The sequence below is a fragment of the Microcaecilia unicolor genome, chromosome 11 (assembly GCF_901765095.1).
Source record: "Microcaecilia unicolor chromosome 11, aMicUni1.1, whole genome shotgun sequence".
In the NCBI taxonomy this organism is placed as follows: Eukaryota; Metazoa; Chordata; class Amphibia; order Gymnophiona; family Siphonopidae; genus Microcaecilia; species Microcaecilia unicolor.
In genome coordinates this window covers 178,837,100-178,855,628 of record NC_044041.1, presented here as the reverse complement: position 1 = coordinate 178,855,628, position 18,529 = coordinate 178,837,100, and the positions used below count along the sequence as shown (strand labels likewise).

General features: G+C 46.1%; 1 protein-coding gene across 1 annotated transcript; it reads right to left on the bottom strand.

Annotated features, from left to right (window-relative positions):
- Window positions 1-7,629: 7,629 nt before the first annotated feature.
- On the bottom strand, window positions 7,630-17,989 carry LOC115480550 (transmembrane protein 229B-like). The gene is made up of 2 exons (XM_030219305.1): window positions 17,804-17,989; window positions 7,630-10,527 (listed from the first exon to the last, which is right to left on the bottom strand). Exon 2 carries the CDS (start codon window positions 10,523-10,525, stop codon window positions 10,037-10,039), a length of 489 nt encoding a protein of 162 aa, XP_030075165.1. The 5' UTR covers window positions 10,526-10,527; window positions 17,804-17,989; the 3' UTR covers window positions 7,630-10,036.
- Between the last annotated feature and the right edge of the window lie 540 nt (window positions 17,990-18,529).

Sequence of the window (18,529 nt, the reverse complement as noted above, 5' to 3'; positions counted from 1 at the left end):
TTACTGCTGTAATTGTTTATTTATTTATTTTACTTATTGCATTTGTATCCCACATTTTCCCACCTATTTGCAGGCTCAATGTGACTTACATAGTTTAGTTATGACATTGTCATTTCAGGATATCAGATACAATTAGTATTGTGCAGGGATTAAGTAAGGGAAGAAAGAAGGAAGTGAATATTGTAAGTGTAGAAGGTGGACTTTCATAACTGGGTAGGTTGGTGAGGTGGATTATTGAGGCTATATGTTCTCTTTGTAGGCCTTGTTGAAGAAATATGTCTTCAGAGATTTGCGAAAGTTAGTTATTTTGTCGATTGTTTTCAGATCTGTAGGTAATGCATTCCATAACTGCGTGCTCATGTAGGAGAAGGTAGTGGCATGCATCAGCTTGTATTTTAGACCTTTACAGCTGGGGAAGTGCAGATTGAGAAATTTGCGGGATGATCTTGTGGCGTTTCTGGGAGGTAAGTCCACGAGGTTTAGCATGTAGGTTGGGGCATCTGCGTGGATGATTTTGTGTACAATCGTGCAGATCTTGAACGCAATGCGTTCCTTAAGTGGGAGCCAGTGAAGTTTCTCTCTTAGGGGTTTAACACTTTCATATTTAGTTTTTCCAAATATGAGTCTGGCGGCAGTATTCTGGGCTGTTTGGAGTTTTTTGATAGTCTGTTCTTTGCAGCCCGCGTACAGTGCGTTACAGTAGTCCAGATGGCTTATTACCATTGACTGTACCAGGGTGCGGAAGATGTATCTCGGGAAGAAAGGTTTTACTCTTTTGAGTTTCCCCATGGAGTGGAACATCTTTTTCGTCGTGTTCTTTATGTGGGCGTCAAGAGTGAGGTTCTGTGAGACAGGAAGAGAACAGTATGGTGTGATTATGGTGGAGAAGGTTTTTGTGTTATGTTGTGAGGTGAGTAGAAGGCATTGTATTTTTTCTGCGTTAAGTTTTAGTTGGAATCCATCCGCCCAAGTGTGCATGATTTGGAGGCTTTGGTTGATCTCGTTGGTGATTTCATTTAGATCATGTTTGAACGGGATGTAAATTGTGACATCGTCTGCATATATGTAGGGGTTGAGGTTTTGATTAGCTAGAAGCTTTGCTAAAGGAATCATCATTAGGTTAAATAAGGATGGTGAGAGGGGTATCCTTGGGGGACTCCACATTCAGGTTTCCATGGGGATGATCTGTCCGCGTTCGTTGTTACTTGGTATGATCTAGTGGTTAGGAATCCTTTGACCCATTTGAGAACTGTGCCTCCTACTCCGAAGTATTCTAGTATATGTAGTAGTATTCCATGATTAACCATGTCAAAGGCACTGGACATGTCGAATTGTAGGAGGAGTATGTTGTTGCCAGTTGCAATTGCTTGTTTGAATGAGTTCATTGCGGACACTAGAACAGTTTCGGTGCTGTGATTTGACCGAAATCCTGATTGAGACTCGTGCAGAATTGAGTGTTTATTTAGGTATTCAGTAAGTTGTATCGTCACTATGCCCTCCTGTTCCGGGGCAGAGGGAGCATGGAACAAACAACGGACAGGCGCACGCGGCATCCCCCAGCGGCGTGCACCCGGGCGGGGGGTTCTTTCGCGGGGGGGTATCCTTTCGCTAGGGGGGGATCGTGCTGCACGTGGGGGGCGGGGTGCATCGTCAGCCCCCCTAGGAATGCCACTGTGCATGACTAATGATTTACCATACTGGTCAGTAGGTTTCCACCTTCTCCTGTTCAAGGGAGCCCTTTTTCAGTAGACGGGACCCCACCACAGTCCTTTTTAGTGCTGTTGGCAGCTGCTGTTCCACTGAGAAGTTAACAATTTTATTGGCCCCTTCAATGAGGCCTCTGCTTGCCAGCTGTACTATCTTTGCTGGGCAAGGGTCAAGGGGGCGGGATGCTGGCTGTAGGCCTTTCAAGATTTTTTCAAGATCCTCCTCTATACCTGGCTGAATGAATCCCAGATGGTGGTGTATGGGGAGAACAAGAGAGAGCATTCTCCTCATTAGCTGCTGGGAGGCTCAGTGGACTGGAACTGCCTGGAGATCCTGATGGAGACCCTTCATTTTGCTGGCAAAATATGTGGCAAAATGTTAGCCGGTCAGTTATGCCTGGGAAGGCTGATTCTGTTGTGGGGCTGCAGTAGACCGTTTACTATTTTGGTTGAATTTGCAGCTTGTTCAGTGCACTGAGAGAAATATTTTTGGCTGCTGTTAAAGCCTGAGGTGCATTTCCACGTGTTTCCTACAGTTGAGCCTGCCCTCATCTACGTGAGATTTTTTGTTATTTCCTTTCCAGTTTACATCCTTGGAACTTAAGGGCCTGTAATTCTGGGGAGAATCAAGGAAAGCATTTGTGTGTGTGGCCGATTTTTTTTCTAAGGCCAGTGCTAAGTGTGCATTCCAGATATCAACCTGCTCTCACACTGCAATTATCTTTTCATCCACAAAGTGGTAGAACCAGGCCTTCAGGAAACTCAGAAGTCAGATTTCTCATGTCTCACTTCTCCTTCCAAACGCTGGTAGTAGGGCTCTTCTGTTTTAGGTTGTCCTTTATAGAAATTTGTAGAAAATGATCTCTCCGTGATACCTCGATGCCACCAGCCTTGTGTTTAAAGATGTCTGCCCCCTTTGCACAACACCAAGCCTAGCTTATGACCCTTTTCATGGGCCGAAGATGTGATCACCTATGAAAATCCCAGTACTGCCATGTATCAAGGAATGATTCAATATGTAGGTTAAAGTCTCCCATGATCATTAACGTAGGAAAGCTCAGGGTTACCTCTATCACCAGATGATCCAGCTGTTCTTGCACAAATGATTTGCTGTTGTGAGGTGCTTGGTAAACCCTGAGCAGCCAAATTGGTTCCAACTCTCCCCTGGATTGAGATGTTCTGTCTCAGTCAAGTGGGGGATGGTGACTGCACCAGTGGCTTAGCCAGACACCCAATTTTGGATGGACCTGAGCCCAAAGTAGGTGGTCAAGAGAACCCTGCCCCCTGCCAGGCAATGCGGTATCTTTCAACTCCTTGCCCTCTCTCCACCCCATGTACCTTTTAAACATTTGAATTCTTCCCTAGCAGTGAGCAATGACTCATACACACTACTGCACTCCCCCCCCCCCCCCCCCCAAGCCTTCCCTCTTACACAGGACCACAGCAGAGGGGAGGCTCCGGAGTCAGTGCAGCAACAAAGGTAAATGTTTTAAAAGATGCATGGGGGGAGGGATGGCTTGAGAGATGCCAGATCTTCTGTGTGAGAGGGGATGGGAAGATGCCAGGCAGGACTTGGGGATCCCTATCAGCCACAACACAGGTGCACCTGCCTGCTCTGCACAGTTTGATTGTCTCTCAGATCAGGACTGCTACCCCTGCATCCCCCTTCCCTGGTCTTGGTTGATGCAGGATAGTGAATCTCTGGGGGTATAATTTAGTCAATGGCAGCCCCCCACTTTCATCCAGCCAGGTTGTGTAGGTGTTATTCATGACATCATAAATCAGGCAACTTAGGCCTGGCATTCCACCAGGCCTAAGTTTCTCAATAGTAGTTTGGTAGCGATGGGAGTAACTAGGTGCTGGTAGGTGGGTGTAGTTAGGTATTTTGCCTCTTGAGTTTGTGTCCTCTTGATGGTTGGAGGAAGCTATAGTTAATGTACGAGGACTGATCCCAACAACCATTGGGAGGTTTTTGGGATCAGTGATTACTTTTTCACTGTGGGCTTCCAAGAAATGTGTGTTCCGGTTCAACAGTAGGATGAGATCCCTTTCCTTCCTCAAAAAAGAGTGTTGTTGAATCTTCACATTTTCTGTGTGAGAACATAAGAACTGCCATACTGGGTCAGACCAATGGTCCATCTAGCCCAGTATCCTGTTTCCACAGTGGCCAATCCAGCTCACAAGTACTTGGAAGAATCCCAAATAGTAGCAACATTCCACGCTACCAATCCCGGGGCAAGCAGTGGCTTCCTGCATGTCCATCCATCTCAATAACAGATTATGAAAATTTCAAACCGTTTTTAAACCCAGATGTGCGCTAACAGCTGTTACCACATCTTCTGGCAATTAGTTCCAGAGCTTAACTATTCCTTGAGTGAAAAAAGTTTCCTTCTATTTGTTTAAAAAGTATTTCCATGTAATTTCATTGAATGTCCTCTGGTCGTTGTACTTTTGAAAGATTGAAAAATTGATTCAGTTTTACCCATTTTATACCACTCATGGTTTTGTAGACCTTAATCACATCCCCACTCAGCTCTTTTCCAAGCTGAAGAGCCCTAACCTCTTTAGCCTTTCCTCAGATAGGAGCAGTTCCATCCCCTTTATCATTTTGTTTGCTCTTCTTTGAACCTTTTCTAATTCCGCTATATCTTTATTGAGATACAGTGAACAGAACTGAATGCAATACTCAAGGTGTGAGGTTGCACCATGGAGTGACACAGAGGCATTATAATATTCTTGGTCTTGTTTACCATCCCTTTCGTAATAATTACTAGCATCTTGTTCTGCTCTGTGCCACCCACTCCACCTCCGACAAAAAAAGCAACACTGGGCCTTCAAGAAAGAGATAACAGCCTTCACCTCCAACAGCTACCCTTTCTCCCATGAATTGGGCTGCTCGGAACCACACTGTAGTAGGGTGGCAGCAGAATTAGGTCACAAAGGGGCATGAGGCTAGGGACAGAGTCAGCATACACTCATCTTCCAGCAGGGGATAGGGAAAGGAGCGTTACAGTGACTCCATCCCCAGTTCCCTGCATCTTCATGATCTACTTCTGCTGCTGCTATGCTACACTCAGTGCTTTTTTTGTAGGAAAAAAAGGTACCGGTACTAATTATGGCCGGGGTCACATAGAGAGAAAAAAAAAATAACGTGATTTTTTTCATTATCATTTCTATAAACTGTTACAGCTCTAGTATACCCAGTGCAAAATAAGACAGCAGATATACATTTTCAAATTGAACATCTTCCAAACACTAAAATGAAAATAAAATGATTTTTTTCTACCTTTGTTGTCTGGTGACTTTGTTTTTCTGATCATGTTGGTCCCAGTCTCTGATTCTGCTGCTATCTGTTCCCTTAACTCCGTTTCCAGGGCTTCCTTTACTTCTTTGCTTTCCTCCTTTCTTGCCCTACATCCATAGGTAAAAACTGGGTCCTCCACAGACTTGACTGGAGGAGGTATAGAGTGGATCCAGCTTTTGCCTATTTTATTCATCCATGTGCAGTTTTTCTCCTCTTTTCCCTTTCCCTCATCTCGTCAGTATGCATCTCCTTCCACTTTCCATCCACGTCCAGCATTTTTCCTTTTTCCCTCCATCCATGTCCAGCATTTCTCCTCCCCTCCATCTATGTTCATCTCACTTCCTCTCTGTTCCCTCCCCTCCATCCATCCATGCCCAGCATTTCAACTCTCTCCCCTCCCCTCCATCCATGACCAGAATTTCTCCTCCCTCCCTCCCATCCATGTCCACCATTTCTCCTCTCCCCCTCCACTCCATCCATGTGCATCTACTTCCTCTGTCTTCCCTCCCTCCATCCATATCCAGCATTTCTCCTCTCTCCTCCCCTCCATCCATATTCATCTCACTTCCTCTGTTCCCTCCCCTCCATCCATCCATACCCAGCATTTCAACTCTCTCCCCTTCCCTCCATCCATGACCAGAATTTCTCCTCCCTCCCTCCCATCCATGTCCACCATTTCTCCTCTCCCCCTCCACTCCATCCATGTGCATCTACTTCCTCTGTCTTCCCTCCCTCCATCCATATCCAGCATTTCTCCTCTCTCCTCCCCTCCATCCATATTCATCTCACTTCCTCTGTTCCCTCCCCTCCATCCATCCATACCCAGCATTTCAACTCTCTCCCCTCCCCTCCATCCATGACCAGAATTTCTCCTCCTTCCCTCCCTCCCTCCCATCCATGTTCACCATTTCTCCTCTCCCCCTCCACTCCATCCATGTGCATCTACTTCCTCTGTCTTCCCTCCCTCCATCCATGTCCAGTATTTCTCCTCTCTCCCTTCCCAACCGTGTGCATCTCCTTTCTCTGTCTTTCCTTCCCTCCAACATTTCTCCTCTCTTCCCTCCACTCCATCCATGTCCAGCATTTCTCCTCTCTCCCCTCCATCCATATGCATCTCCTTCCTGTCTTCCCTCTCCTCCATCCATGTCCAGCATTTCTCCTGCCCTTCCCTCCATCCATCCATGTCCAGCAACTCTGCTCTCTCCCCTGCCCTCGCTTCCCATCCATGTCCAGCGATTCTCCTCTGCCCTCCCCTCCATGTCCAACGATTTTCCTTTGCCCCTAACCTCCCCTCCCATGTCCAGTGATTCTCCTCTGCTCTCCCCTCCCATCTATGTTCAGCGATTTCTCCTCTCTCCCCTGCCTTCCCTTCCACGTCCAGCGATTCTTCTTTGCCCCCATCCTCCCCTCCATGTCCAGTAACTCGCCCCAGCCTCCAGCTGCCCCTGTCGAGTTCCAGTAGCAACCCCAGCACTGGCTACACTTAAACCCAGAATTGTCTCTAAAGCAGAGCAATTTATTGATTTTATTTATTTTTTTGTATGTTTAAGTAGTAAAGTTTTCATTTTTTATGTTGTGGATGTGATATTACTGCTGTCTGCTTCCAACAATCTTTTGAAAGGATCTGGTGGAATAAGCCTCTGAGGCAGATAGAGCCGTACCAAATAGCACATTTTACTATTCAGCCAAATACGAACAATGAAAAATATTATTTGGCCAAATACAAATCATAGCCATTGAGCTTTTAACATAAATAATAAAAGAAGCAACGTGAAATCACTGATCAAGTGAAAAAATTCAAATAGGATTTAGCACAGAAGAGTCCTGAATTTAAATCACTATTTGGACAAATACAAATAATGTGTTCGGGGAAACTATTCAGGGTCGAATTGAATATGAATATTCAGGGCAGGCCTTGGGGATCACTAATAAAGTAATAACTGGTGGGGAACGACATAGAAGAGCTGTATGGGTGTTGAGAACTCCCCAACTTTCGCAATACAACAGCAGCACAAGGAGAAAGGGAGCAGCTCGGCACTGAATTTCTTTGGCTGGTGGGGCTTTGGTATCCCCACCAGTTATTTAATGGGGTGCTACAGGTTTGGAGGGGGCCTGATCCCAAGTTGCGGAGCGCAAGCCCCCTCCTCGTAGCTACACCATTGCCCTGGTCACACTGAAGGACTTTGCTTGAGAACTCCCCAATATTAAGCAAAGTCCTTCAGTGTGACCAGGGCAATGGTGTAGCTACGAGAAGGGGGCTTGCGCTCTGCAACTTGGGATGCCAAAGCCCCACCAGCCAAAGAAATTCAGTGCCGAGCTGCTCCCTTTCTCCTTGTGCTGCTGTTGTAATGCGAAAGTTGGCGACATACCTCCAGCCGCCAACACTAGGACTTCTCCCTGCACATGCTCAGTTCGGGCAAGAACTGTGCTTGCTCGGGGAGTCCCAGAGTCGACGGCTGGAGGTACGCCGCCAATTTCCACATTACAGCAGCAGCACAAGGAGGAAGGGAGCCGCTCAGGAACTGAATTTCTTTGCCTGGCAGGGCTTCGGCATCCCCGCCAGCAAATATATTTTTAATGGGTACGTGTGTGTGGGTTGGTGTGTGTGTGTGTGGGGGGGTGGTTGTCCCTCAGTCAACCCCTGGGTCCCTCCCCCCCAAAAAATTGGAGGGTTGGCTATGCCCCTGATCCAGGGAGAGGTAATTTGAATTGTTTGATTGTGAAGCGCTGCCTAGGACTGGTAGCGCTATAGAAATGATTTGTAGTAGTAGTAGTAGTTTGAAACCCCCAATCATTTTGAAACATTGCTGCAGATGGGGAAAGAAAGGAGTGCGTGTTGGGGGAGGGGGGAAAAGGATGGTGCTGGTCAGGTTTACGCCTCCTCATCCTTTCTACAAAAATAACTTGTCCAAGTTAACAGGGCTCCTGCATTGCCTGCTGTGGACAACTGCGCCACCTACTGTCTCCTTCTTGAATGACATCCAATAGCTGGAGAACATGACCGTGCTTTCATTGGCATTTGTAGAATTAGAAAATCCAACACAAAGTTTTAGAGTTCTGTTTATTTAAGAGTCTGTTTTACTTGTTCCTGTCTGAATATATAAATATTTACTTTACCTCATATACAATAAAAATTCAGGTCTGCATATTATTTCTACAACCTGAATAAAAAATAAATATGAAACGTTAAATTAAAATGCACCCCTTCCCCAGCTCTCTTTACATTTAGGGCCCCAAGTCACGAGGCAGTTTTACCCACAGAGCTGGGAGAAAAGCCTCAGTGGTTACTTCAGCAGAGTCGGCTTTCTTTTCGCGGCTGAGCACACTTCACTACAAGCAGTGGGAACACCAGAAACACTGCATGGTTTGCCTTCTCACCACAGTCGCAGGTGTCAGGTCTTGTGGAGTTTTCTTGCTTCACCTTGTTGGTTCATGACTTCCCAATTTGAGTACAGAGATGACTTAGGGCCTTCTAAGATGGTCCATTTCTCTGCAGGATGCTGCCTGATCACTCTGATGCCCACTCAGCAAGATTTCAGCCCTTAATGTAATATGGGCCCAAGGTTTTGGCACGCTGACTAACAATTAATGGTGCTGCTCCATGCAAAGTCTTCTGGGGTGGTATTTCAGCTTAGCACCCATGTGTTTTGGGCCCTGGTTTGCCCTATACTTTCATCTCCCAGTAATACAGAAAGGAAAATTTGAGTGCAGCAAGCTGAGGGCTAGGAGAGAGGCAGGATTAAACCCGTTTTTCACTGTATGCTACATGGCTGTATCTGCTAGTATCAGGTGGGATCTACCCCAGTGAAATGCAATACGTTTCTAAAGAAAATGTTTAAAATAATTTTATGTGAGTGGGATTAATTATGAGGACTCCTTCCGTTCTTCCCTTCCTACACTCATCTACTCCTTCCTTTGTGATGCCCCTTGTCCCTACGGCGAGCTCAAATTACGCTGGCTAAAGAGAAGTGTCCGCAAAGGAGTCACAAGATCTTAGCCAAAAGAGGTGATGCAAGCTGAGCCCTGGGATGAGAAAACCAATAGCAGCAGATCCCAGAGGAGCGTCAGAGTTCTGACAACCCTAAATGGATCAGAGTTTTCCCATGCTGTAAGAGTCAGTACAAAGGTAGCAGGCGCCTTACAGCCCCCTCTTAATTAACTTTCAGGTCCCAATCGTGCAGCTGCTCCCCTCCCCAACATTTTGATAATTAAAGTCACCATCAAATGCATGTTAAAGTACGTGTTGATGGTTCTTTGAGCTTCTTTGCTGTCCCTAAGAAGCTGCCCCTCTAGGCGAATGCCTACTCTTGCCTAACGGTTGGGCAGCCCTGCATTCTGTTAGGTTACTGTGAGAGGTCAGGAAGGCTGGGGCTAGGTTATCAGATTAGGAGAGGGAAGGAGTTGGCACTGTAGGTGGGGAGGGTAGAGAACACAAGAGACATCACAGGCATGAAGGGTGGTGTTAGAGAACAACAGAATTACCAATGACTCATTAGCAGAGTTTCAAAATCAGGCAAAACAATTTCAAATCACACCAAATGCTGGTGGCATAAGCAACCAGCTGCATAGGCAGGATTTACCAGCCCAGAGCAAGAGCTGAAACAGTGAAGAGGCAGGGGCTCCCACAGAAACAGCCCCTGAATATCAGTCTCTGAGCCCGGCAAGGTTGTAAAAGGCAATAGAGGTGTTCTAAGAGGCACTGGTGAGGAAGGGGCTGTTCCTGCACCGGGGCTTGCAAAGTGCTGTGAAAAATACATCCCAACAGAAAGAGTCAGAGCAATGAAAGGACCACTGGACCCCCTTCAATGAGCCAGCAGCCCCTTCCAGTTTTCCCTCCTGAGCCACAGCTCCAAGTCAATGGAGTGAGGTGTCAGAGAGAAAGGGAACTAAGTTGGGATAAAGGCAGAAGTATAGGAAAGATCTCCAGCAAGGATCAAAAGAGGTTCAGCTGACACCTTTCTATGGGTCCCAGAAAAAATTCACAGGAATGTCTCAAGTGCAATTACTGATCCACAGGTCCGAGCCCTCAGTCAAGACGCTTCATCACAGACTGTCCTGGGAAGCCAGGCTCCCCATCCTCGTCAAAACGCAGGCGGAGAATGTTCCAGATGACCATCTTCTCCAAGATAAGCGTGCCCAGGAACCAGAAGACCATATACTCTGGCGCTACTAGTCCCATGATGTCATAGTCAAAGTGGCTGTAGTCCCAGGGGCAGGCATTGAACTGGCGCAGGACAAAGCCAGTGGTGAACTCCCACAGGTAGAGCAGGAATGTGTAAATCAGGCAGCGCACCAGGGTGCCATGGCGGTTCCTCAGCCGCAGGTACAGCTTCTCTACCACCAACATGAAGGTGCCGTAGATAAAGAGCGCCCAGACGCTGGTGACGCCATGGAATTTCCAGTCTCGCTTTAGTGTGAAGTCCCAGGCTGCTGTAAACATCACTTCGCAGAAGTAGCCATGAATGGCATACATGTACCAACGGGAGAGGGGACTGAGGGGTTCTGTTGCACCCATGTCTGCAGGAGAGAGAGAGAGAGAGAAAGCACAAGGAAGTTATCGGCACTCAGAGACAGGTTATCATTGCAATCAGCCAAACCCAAAAACCCACTCAATTCAAGCACCAGTGGTGTAGCCACAAGTGGGCCCAGGCCCACCCACTCTGAGCTCAGGCTCACCTAGTAACAGCACATCTATGATGGGGGGAATCCCCAAGCCCCACTAGTCAAAACCTCCCAACAACTCTCCCTCCCAATTACCTTTAAATAGCAGATCTTCTCTGGCAGTGAGCAGGGACTGATGCACATTCCTTGTGCTGTCCCCCAGCCTTTCCTCTGATGTACTCCCGCATATGTGGAAACAGGAAGCATCAGAGGGAATGCTTTGGGGCTAGAGCAAGTCAGTTGCTGCTCACTGCTGGTGAAGATCTGCTATTTAAAAGGTACACAGGGGGAGGGGGGTTTGCGAGACTGCATGGCAAGTGGTTGAGCAAAAGGGGAAGAGACCAAAGGCCAGATGCACTAAACTTAATGAGCCAGCAACGTGGTTTTTAAACTGGTTCTAGCCAGTTTAGCGCGCAAGTAGTAAACCGGGACATGCACAAAAGGGTTCTCCGAGCCATTTTCCTGTCACGGTAGCAGCTAATGAAAACGGAATGCAAATGAGCTAATTACTATTATAATGTGAATGCGATGCACTATCGTTTCCGACCCCATGCACCGTGGAAAACCTAACGGGAGGTCTGCACCTCTCGTTGGGGCTGCTGTGAGCGGGACCCATGCAGAGGGGGACGCCCATCGCAAAAATCGGAAGAAAAAAAACGTCCAAGTGCTCGTCAAGGATGTCCTTTCAAGTGCCTAACACTTGGACGTCCTTCACTCAAAAAAAAAAAAAAAAGACGTCCCTGATGAACACTTGAACGTTTTTTTTCTTCAGATTTTGTGATGGGCATCCTTCTCACGACTAAGGTGCCCGAACCGAAATGACCACCGCCAGAGAGAATCGGGGATCGGGACGTGCGAGGATGCCCAGATCAAAACTATTTGGATGTCTCTTTCGATTATGCCCCTCCAGGTCTCTCTCAGCTAATCCAGTCCTCAGGACACACCTAGCCAGTCAGATTTTCAAGATATTCCCAATGAATATACACGAGATAGCCCAAACCCCATGAGGCTCATTTGTCCCCCCCGCCTCCAGGTAACAGTTGTCATCTGCCTCCAAATTTTCAGGGCAGGCTGATTCACTTCTGGTTTCTATTTTGATTTCCCTCAAGTAAAGCAAGACTACAGGTCCGTGCAGGCGCGATTTGGATCAGCGTGTCCTGAAAAATGAGGCTAACTGGAAACCCAACCAGGTTCCCTAACAATTTTAGCCAGAAGCTGGGGTTTTCTGAAGGGTGAGGTGCAGTGCTCACATTTTGCCACTACTTCTACACAAGATATACCCATTAGTGGTGAACAGCAATTTCATCGCCTCTCACGTACCTGGGCTGTGTCTCATGAATGAGGGTAAACCAATCATAGCACTAGAATGCCGTAGGCGCATTTGTGTCATATAATCCAGTGGAAGCTAATTGGAGCCCTGCAATCTGTACATTTCCTCACACTCACTAGTGCAAGGGTGGGTAACCTGCAGCCCACCATTGCATTTTATATGGCCTGCAAGACCATGGGAAGAGTTTTGGCAATTGTAAATACTGTATAATGCAAACATTTTCAGAGTAGCCACATTTAACTGATCGCAGGTCTATAGAGCTCTGTGCGTTTCCGGTTCTGATATTACGTAACATTGTAGCCTTGAACTCATGGACCTCCCACCCAGAAATGCTACTACTACTACTACTATTTAGCATTTCTATAGCGCTACAAGGTGTACGCAGCGCTGCACAAACATAGAAGAAAGACAGTCCCTGCTCAAAGAGCTTACAATCTAATAGACAAAAAATAAATAAAGTAATCAAATCAATTAATGTGAACGGGAAGGAAGAGAGGAGGGTAGGTGGAGGCGAGTGGTTACGAGTCAAAAGCAATGTTAAAGAGGTGGGCTTTCAGTCTAGATTTAAAGGTGGCCAAGGATGGGGCAAGACGTAGGGGCTCAGGAAGTTTATTCCAGGCGTAGGGTGCAGCGAGACAGAAGGCGCGAAGTCTGGAGTTGGCAGTAGTGGAGAAGGGAACAGATAAGAAGGATTTATCCATGGAGCGGAGTGCACGGGAAGGGGTGTAGGGAAGGACGAGTGTGGAGAGATACTGGGGAGCAGCAGAGTGAGTACATTTATAGGTTAGTAGAAGAAGTTTGAACAGGATGCGAAAACGGATAGGGAGCCAGTGAAGGGTCTTGAGGAGAGAGGTAGTATGAGTAAAGCGACCCTGGCGGAAGATGAGACGGGCAGCAGAGTTTTGAACCGACTGGAGAGGGGAGAGGTGACTAAGTGGGAGGCCAGCAAGAAGCACATTGCAGTAGTCTAAACGAGAGGTGACAAGGGTGTGGATGAGGGTTTTGGTAGAGTGCTCGGAAAGAAAGGGGCGGATTTTACGGATGTTGTAAAGAAAGAAACGACAGGTCTTGGCAATCTGCTGGATATGAGCAGAGAAGGAGAGAGAAGAGTCAAAGATGACCCCAAGGTTTCGAGCTGAGGAGACAGGGAGAATGAGAGAGCCATCAACAGAAATAGAAAACGGGGGGGAGCGGGAGGTGGGTTTTGGGGGGGAAAATGAGAAGCTCGGTTTTGGTCATATTTAATTTCAGGTGGCGTTGAGACATCCAGACAGCAATGTCAGACAAGCACGCTGAAACTTTGGTTTGGATGCAAGGTGAGATATCAGGGGTCGGACCACTATAAAGCAAATGTCTCTCTCAACTGGCAAAAAACACACATAAACACAACCAACAAACATGAGCGAACAACATACACCACGAGAGGAAAAATAGACCCCACAACATTTTGGCAACAGATCTACCAGAACGAATGGTCAACCAATGCTGACACCATCCAATTCCTCCAAGAATGGGACGATTTATGCACAACAACATTAGACAAAATTGCCCCAATCCAAACCAGAACATCACACAGAAAAAAATCAAACCCATGGTTCACCGAAGAGCTGAAAAAGCTTAAAACACAAGTCAGGAAACTAGAACGTGCATGGAACAAAAAAAAAGAGATGAAGAAACACTAAATGCCTGGAAACTACTTCGGAGGAAATACAAATATACCATAAAACAGACTAAAAGACTACACTACAAGACAATGATAGGACCAAACTACAAAGACACACACAAACTCTTCTACCTCGTGAACAAACTATTAGACACCACACCAGTCACAAACAACAGCAAAGATATACCAGACGTTGACAACCTTGCGAAATACTTCAAGGAGAAAATAATAAAATTAAGACTCCAAATACCTACCAGCCCTATTGATTACGCCACACTCCTAGATTGTCTAGACCCAGAAGACGGAATATATCCAGCAGACAGAACCTGGACCGAATTCGAACTACTATCAGAAGACCTCATCTCTGAAACACTTAGAAGATATGCCAAATCCCACTGCAAACTAGACATATGCCCAAATAACCTCATGAAATCAGCACAATAGACCTAACAAACCACGTAAACTTCATGCTACAAAACGGACTTTTCCCAAAAGAAAAAGGAAAGATTTTACTCACCCCCATACCCAAAGACACAAAGAAAAGCGCAAGGGAAATAACCAACTACAGACCAGTAGCATCCATACCACTAATAACCAAAATAACCGAAGGAATGGTAACTAAACAACTCACTAACTATCTAAACAAATACTCAATACTACATGATGCCCAATCAGGATTCCGATCGAATCACAGCACGGAAACAGTATTAATTACCCTCATGACTAAATTCAAACAAATGATTGCAACCGGCAACAACATACTCCTCCTACAATTTGACATGTCTAGTGCCTTCGATATGGTAGACCACGGAATCCTATTACACATACTTGAATATTTTGGCATGGGAGGAAATGTCCTAAACTGGTTCCTAACCCAACGTTCATACCAAGTCACATCAAATTCAGCCACGTCTGCCGCATGGACACCTGAATGTGGGGTACCACAAGGATCACCTCTCTCACCAACCATCTTCAACCTAATGATGACTCCCTTGGCAAAACTCCTATCAAACCATAACCTCAACCCATATATCTACGCCGATGATGTAACAATATACATCCCTTTCAAACAAGACATCAAAGAAATATTCAATGAAATCAACCAAAGTCTACGCATCATGAACACCTGGGCAGATGCATTTCGTTTGAAACTAAATGCAGAAAAAACTCAATGCCTGTTACTTACCTTCCAATACAACACGAATGAATTCACTGCCATAAATACATCTAACCTAAGCCTTCCAATCTCAGAAACGTTAAAAATCCTTGGAGTTACTATCGACCGACACCTAACACTCGAAACCCATGCAAACAACACAACCAAAAAGATGTTCTACTGCATGTGGAAACTGAAAAGAATAAGACCATTCTTCCCAAGATCCGTCTTCCGCAGCCTAGTACAATCCCTCGTACTCAGCCACCTGGATTACTGCAACTCACTGTACGCAGGCTGCAAAGAGCAAATCTTGAGGAAACTTCAAACAGCCCAGAATACAGCAGCCAGACTTATCTTTAGAATACCAAATATGAAAGTGCAAAAACCCTTACGAGAGAAGTTACACTGGCTCCCACTCAAGGAACGCATCACGTTCAAAGTATGCACATTAGTCCACAAAATCATTCACGGCGAAGCCCCAGCCTACATGTCTGAGTTAATCGACTTACCACCCAGAAACGCTAAAAGATCATCCCGAACCTTCCTCAACCTCCACTTCCCTAACTGCAAGGGCCTGAAATACAAGACGCTGCACGCATCAACCTTTACTTACATGAGCACGCAGTACTGGAACGAACTACCGCGGAACCTGAAAACGATCTACGAACAAACCAACTTCCGTAAATCACGGAAGACACATCTTTTTGATAAAATCTACGGAAAGAACCACAACACATAAAGCTCACACTCACTGTTCAGTAATACATCAATACACCAACTTATGAATTCTCAACCCTAATCTCACCACACCCAAACATTTACTCACAGAAAATGTATACCATTTGCTTCATATAGCGCCCCTTAATTTCCCGTTGTCTCCTTCCAATGTCTCAATGTTCTTTCAATTGATTTACTCCTTAACGAATTTGATTTTGACTCGTCTAACTCTTCACAATGTAATCCATAACCTGAATTGTAACAAACTGTATTTCCATTATTCATAATGTATTGTAAGCCACACTGAACCCGCAAAAAGGTGGGAAAATGTGGGATACAAATGCAATAAATAAATAAATAAATAAATAAATAAAATAGATTTGGGCGTCATCAGCATAGAGATGGTAGGAAAAGCCATGGGATGAGATTAATGAACCAAGGGAAGAAGTGTAGATAGAAAAGAGGAGGGGACCAAGAACAGAACCCTGAGGTACGCCGACAGGCAGAGGGATAGAAGTAGAAGAGGATCCACCAGAGTGAACACTAAAGGTGCGGAGGGAGAGGTAGGAAGAGAACCAGGAAAGGACAGAGCCCTGGAATCCAAGTGAGGACAGGGTATCGAGAAGTATGCTGTGATCGACAGTGTCAAAAGCAGCGGAAAGATCAAGAAGAATGAGGATGGAATATTGACCTCTGGATTTAGCCAGTAATAGGTCATTGGAGACTTTAGTAAGCGCAGTTTCGGTTGAGTGGAGAGGGCGAAAACCAGATTGTAGTGGGTCAAGAATAGCATGTGAGGAGAGAAAAATGCCAAAAGATCTGCCCGCACTTTTCTTAATCTATACTTCCCCAGCTGCAAAGGATAAAAATACAGACTAACACATACGTCCAGCTTTTCCTACATGAGCACACAGTTATGGAACTCACTACCAAATCACTTGTAAACAAATAACGAAATAATTAACTTTCGCTCGCAAATCGCTGAAAACCTCTCTCTTCAACAAAGCCTACCACGAGAACCCATACCTAACTACAATACATTACCACTCCCCCCTTATTCTGACTGTCTTCTTTCTATAGCTGCTTGAATAGATCATCTTGTTATCCTTGATATCTTTGTAACACCAATTGTAACCTTTGTACCCTGAAATGGTGATGCCATAACAAGCCTGCAAATAGGTGGGAAAATGTGGGATACAAGTGCAATAAATAAATAAAATTCATGCAGTCCTCTGTATATAAAGTTTGTCCACCCCCTGGTCTAGTGCTTCTTGAGTTCAAACCCACCCTGTAGGGCAAGTCCCCTTGTGGCACATGCCAACTTACTCCGTGTACTCGCCTCAATGCCAACTCCTACTCTGGTTAATGTCTCCCTCCCCGGCAACAATAATCCTGGCCCTCATGGCATCATCAGCTTGAGAGAGACACGATGTGGAATTGAAAATACAGAAATTATCCAGTCACATGATAAGATTGGGTAATCTTGAGGGCCCCCACCCTTGGCTAGGCAGGCTGAACTGGAAGACAAATCATAACTGAGACTCAAACGGAAATTGCCCAGGGCAGATCCTTGGTGCGTTCTTTATGTACCGGATTTTACATCTCTCCTTGCAATGTTGTCTCTTTCCTCCATATCCTTCTCCCTCTCACCTTCCCCCCCAAACAATCATACTCTCTTCCATTAAAAGGAGCCTTTCTGAATCTTTGGTCAGATAAGGAGGTTTGTCCAGGAAAATGCCTGGCCTGCCAGATGAATAACTCATTACTTCCCCTCCCATACACCCAAACCCAGTCCCAGGGCACCTTCCTAGGCCAGCCGCAGATAGAATTGCAGGTCCTTGAAAAGTTTCCTTTTGGACCAACATACATGATGACGTAAGAAACTTTCCAAACTCCTGAGTCCTTTCCTTCTTAGGGTGGCACAAAAGTGGAAATCCAAGGGCTACCATGGTTCTCCAGGACCATCAGTGACATTCACCTTGGGGCTTTGGGACCATCTATGGTACCTCTCTCACCCTGGGGCCCTTGAGGACATCTGTGATCTTTATAAGTGCGATAGAAAGTGCACCCAAGAATCCCATTTGAGAATGAATAGGAGGGGGGGGGGGGCACTACCAGAGTTTCAGTGCCACACACGCCATGCCTGCCACTCTCTTAAAGATACTGAGGAGCATTAACAGCAGCGTTTAAAGGCCAATCTGACATCCTCCTGCCACACACCGCAGCCTTGAGCATTGCGGGGAAGAGGTTCAAAGCATCTGCTCACCTGTCCACAACGCTGGGGCTAGACAGTTGCTGCAGGACTCCCAGCGCCAATGTCAACCCTGCCGATCTAACGCCGCCGGGCTTCTGGTGCAAATTCAGCCACCACCGCTAAGGATCTGCCACCGGGCTCCCGGTGCGGATCCCACTACCTCTACTGCCGAGTTCACCTGTCTTGCCTGTCCCTTAAAAGAACACAAACCTGACTTGACGTCACCGGAGGCCTGTCTCTTTTCCTACGTCATCGCGCACTTACGTTCACTGACAACCTCCTACCGCCATCTTGGTAGTGGCAGGATGTGGCCTCGTCGACTATAGTTCATAAGAGGCGGGGCTTCTCTGCGTCCGGTCGCGAAAGCGATTATTGTTGATGTTTATAATGTACAGATGATGTAAGGAGATAACGGAACCCGGCTTTCAGATTGTACAATCAGTGGAAGAGATGGGAATTAGAACTGAGAGTTTGTAACAGAGCCGGGGATTCGAGCTCCTTAAATTTCTCCTAGGATGTAGTTCACAGCGTGCGAGCAGACCCAGCCCTGCCCAGACCCTGACACGTAGGATTGCAGTTGCTAATTGGAAAATGTTATATTTACATTAATGGCAGTGCATTACACCTGCAAACAATCATACGTCCCCAGGTTTAATAATGGTAGAAGAATGGGTAGATTTGACGTTACCTACACTTCCCCTGGGGTATCCAGAAATAAACATTATTATTATTATTATT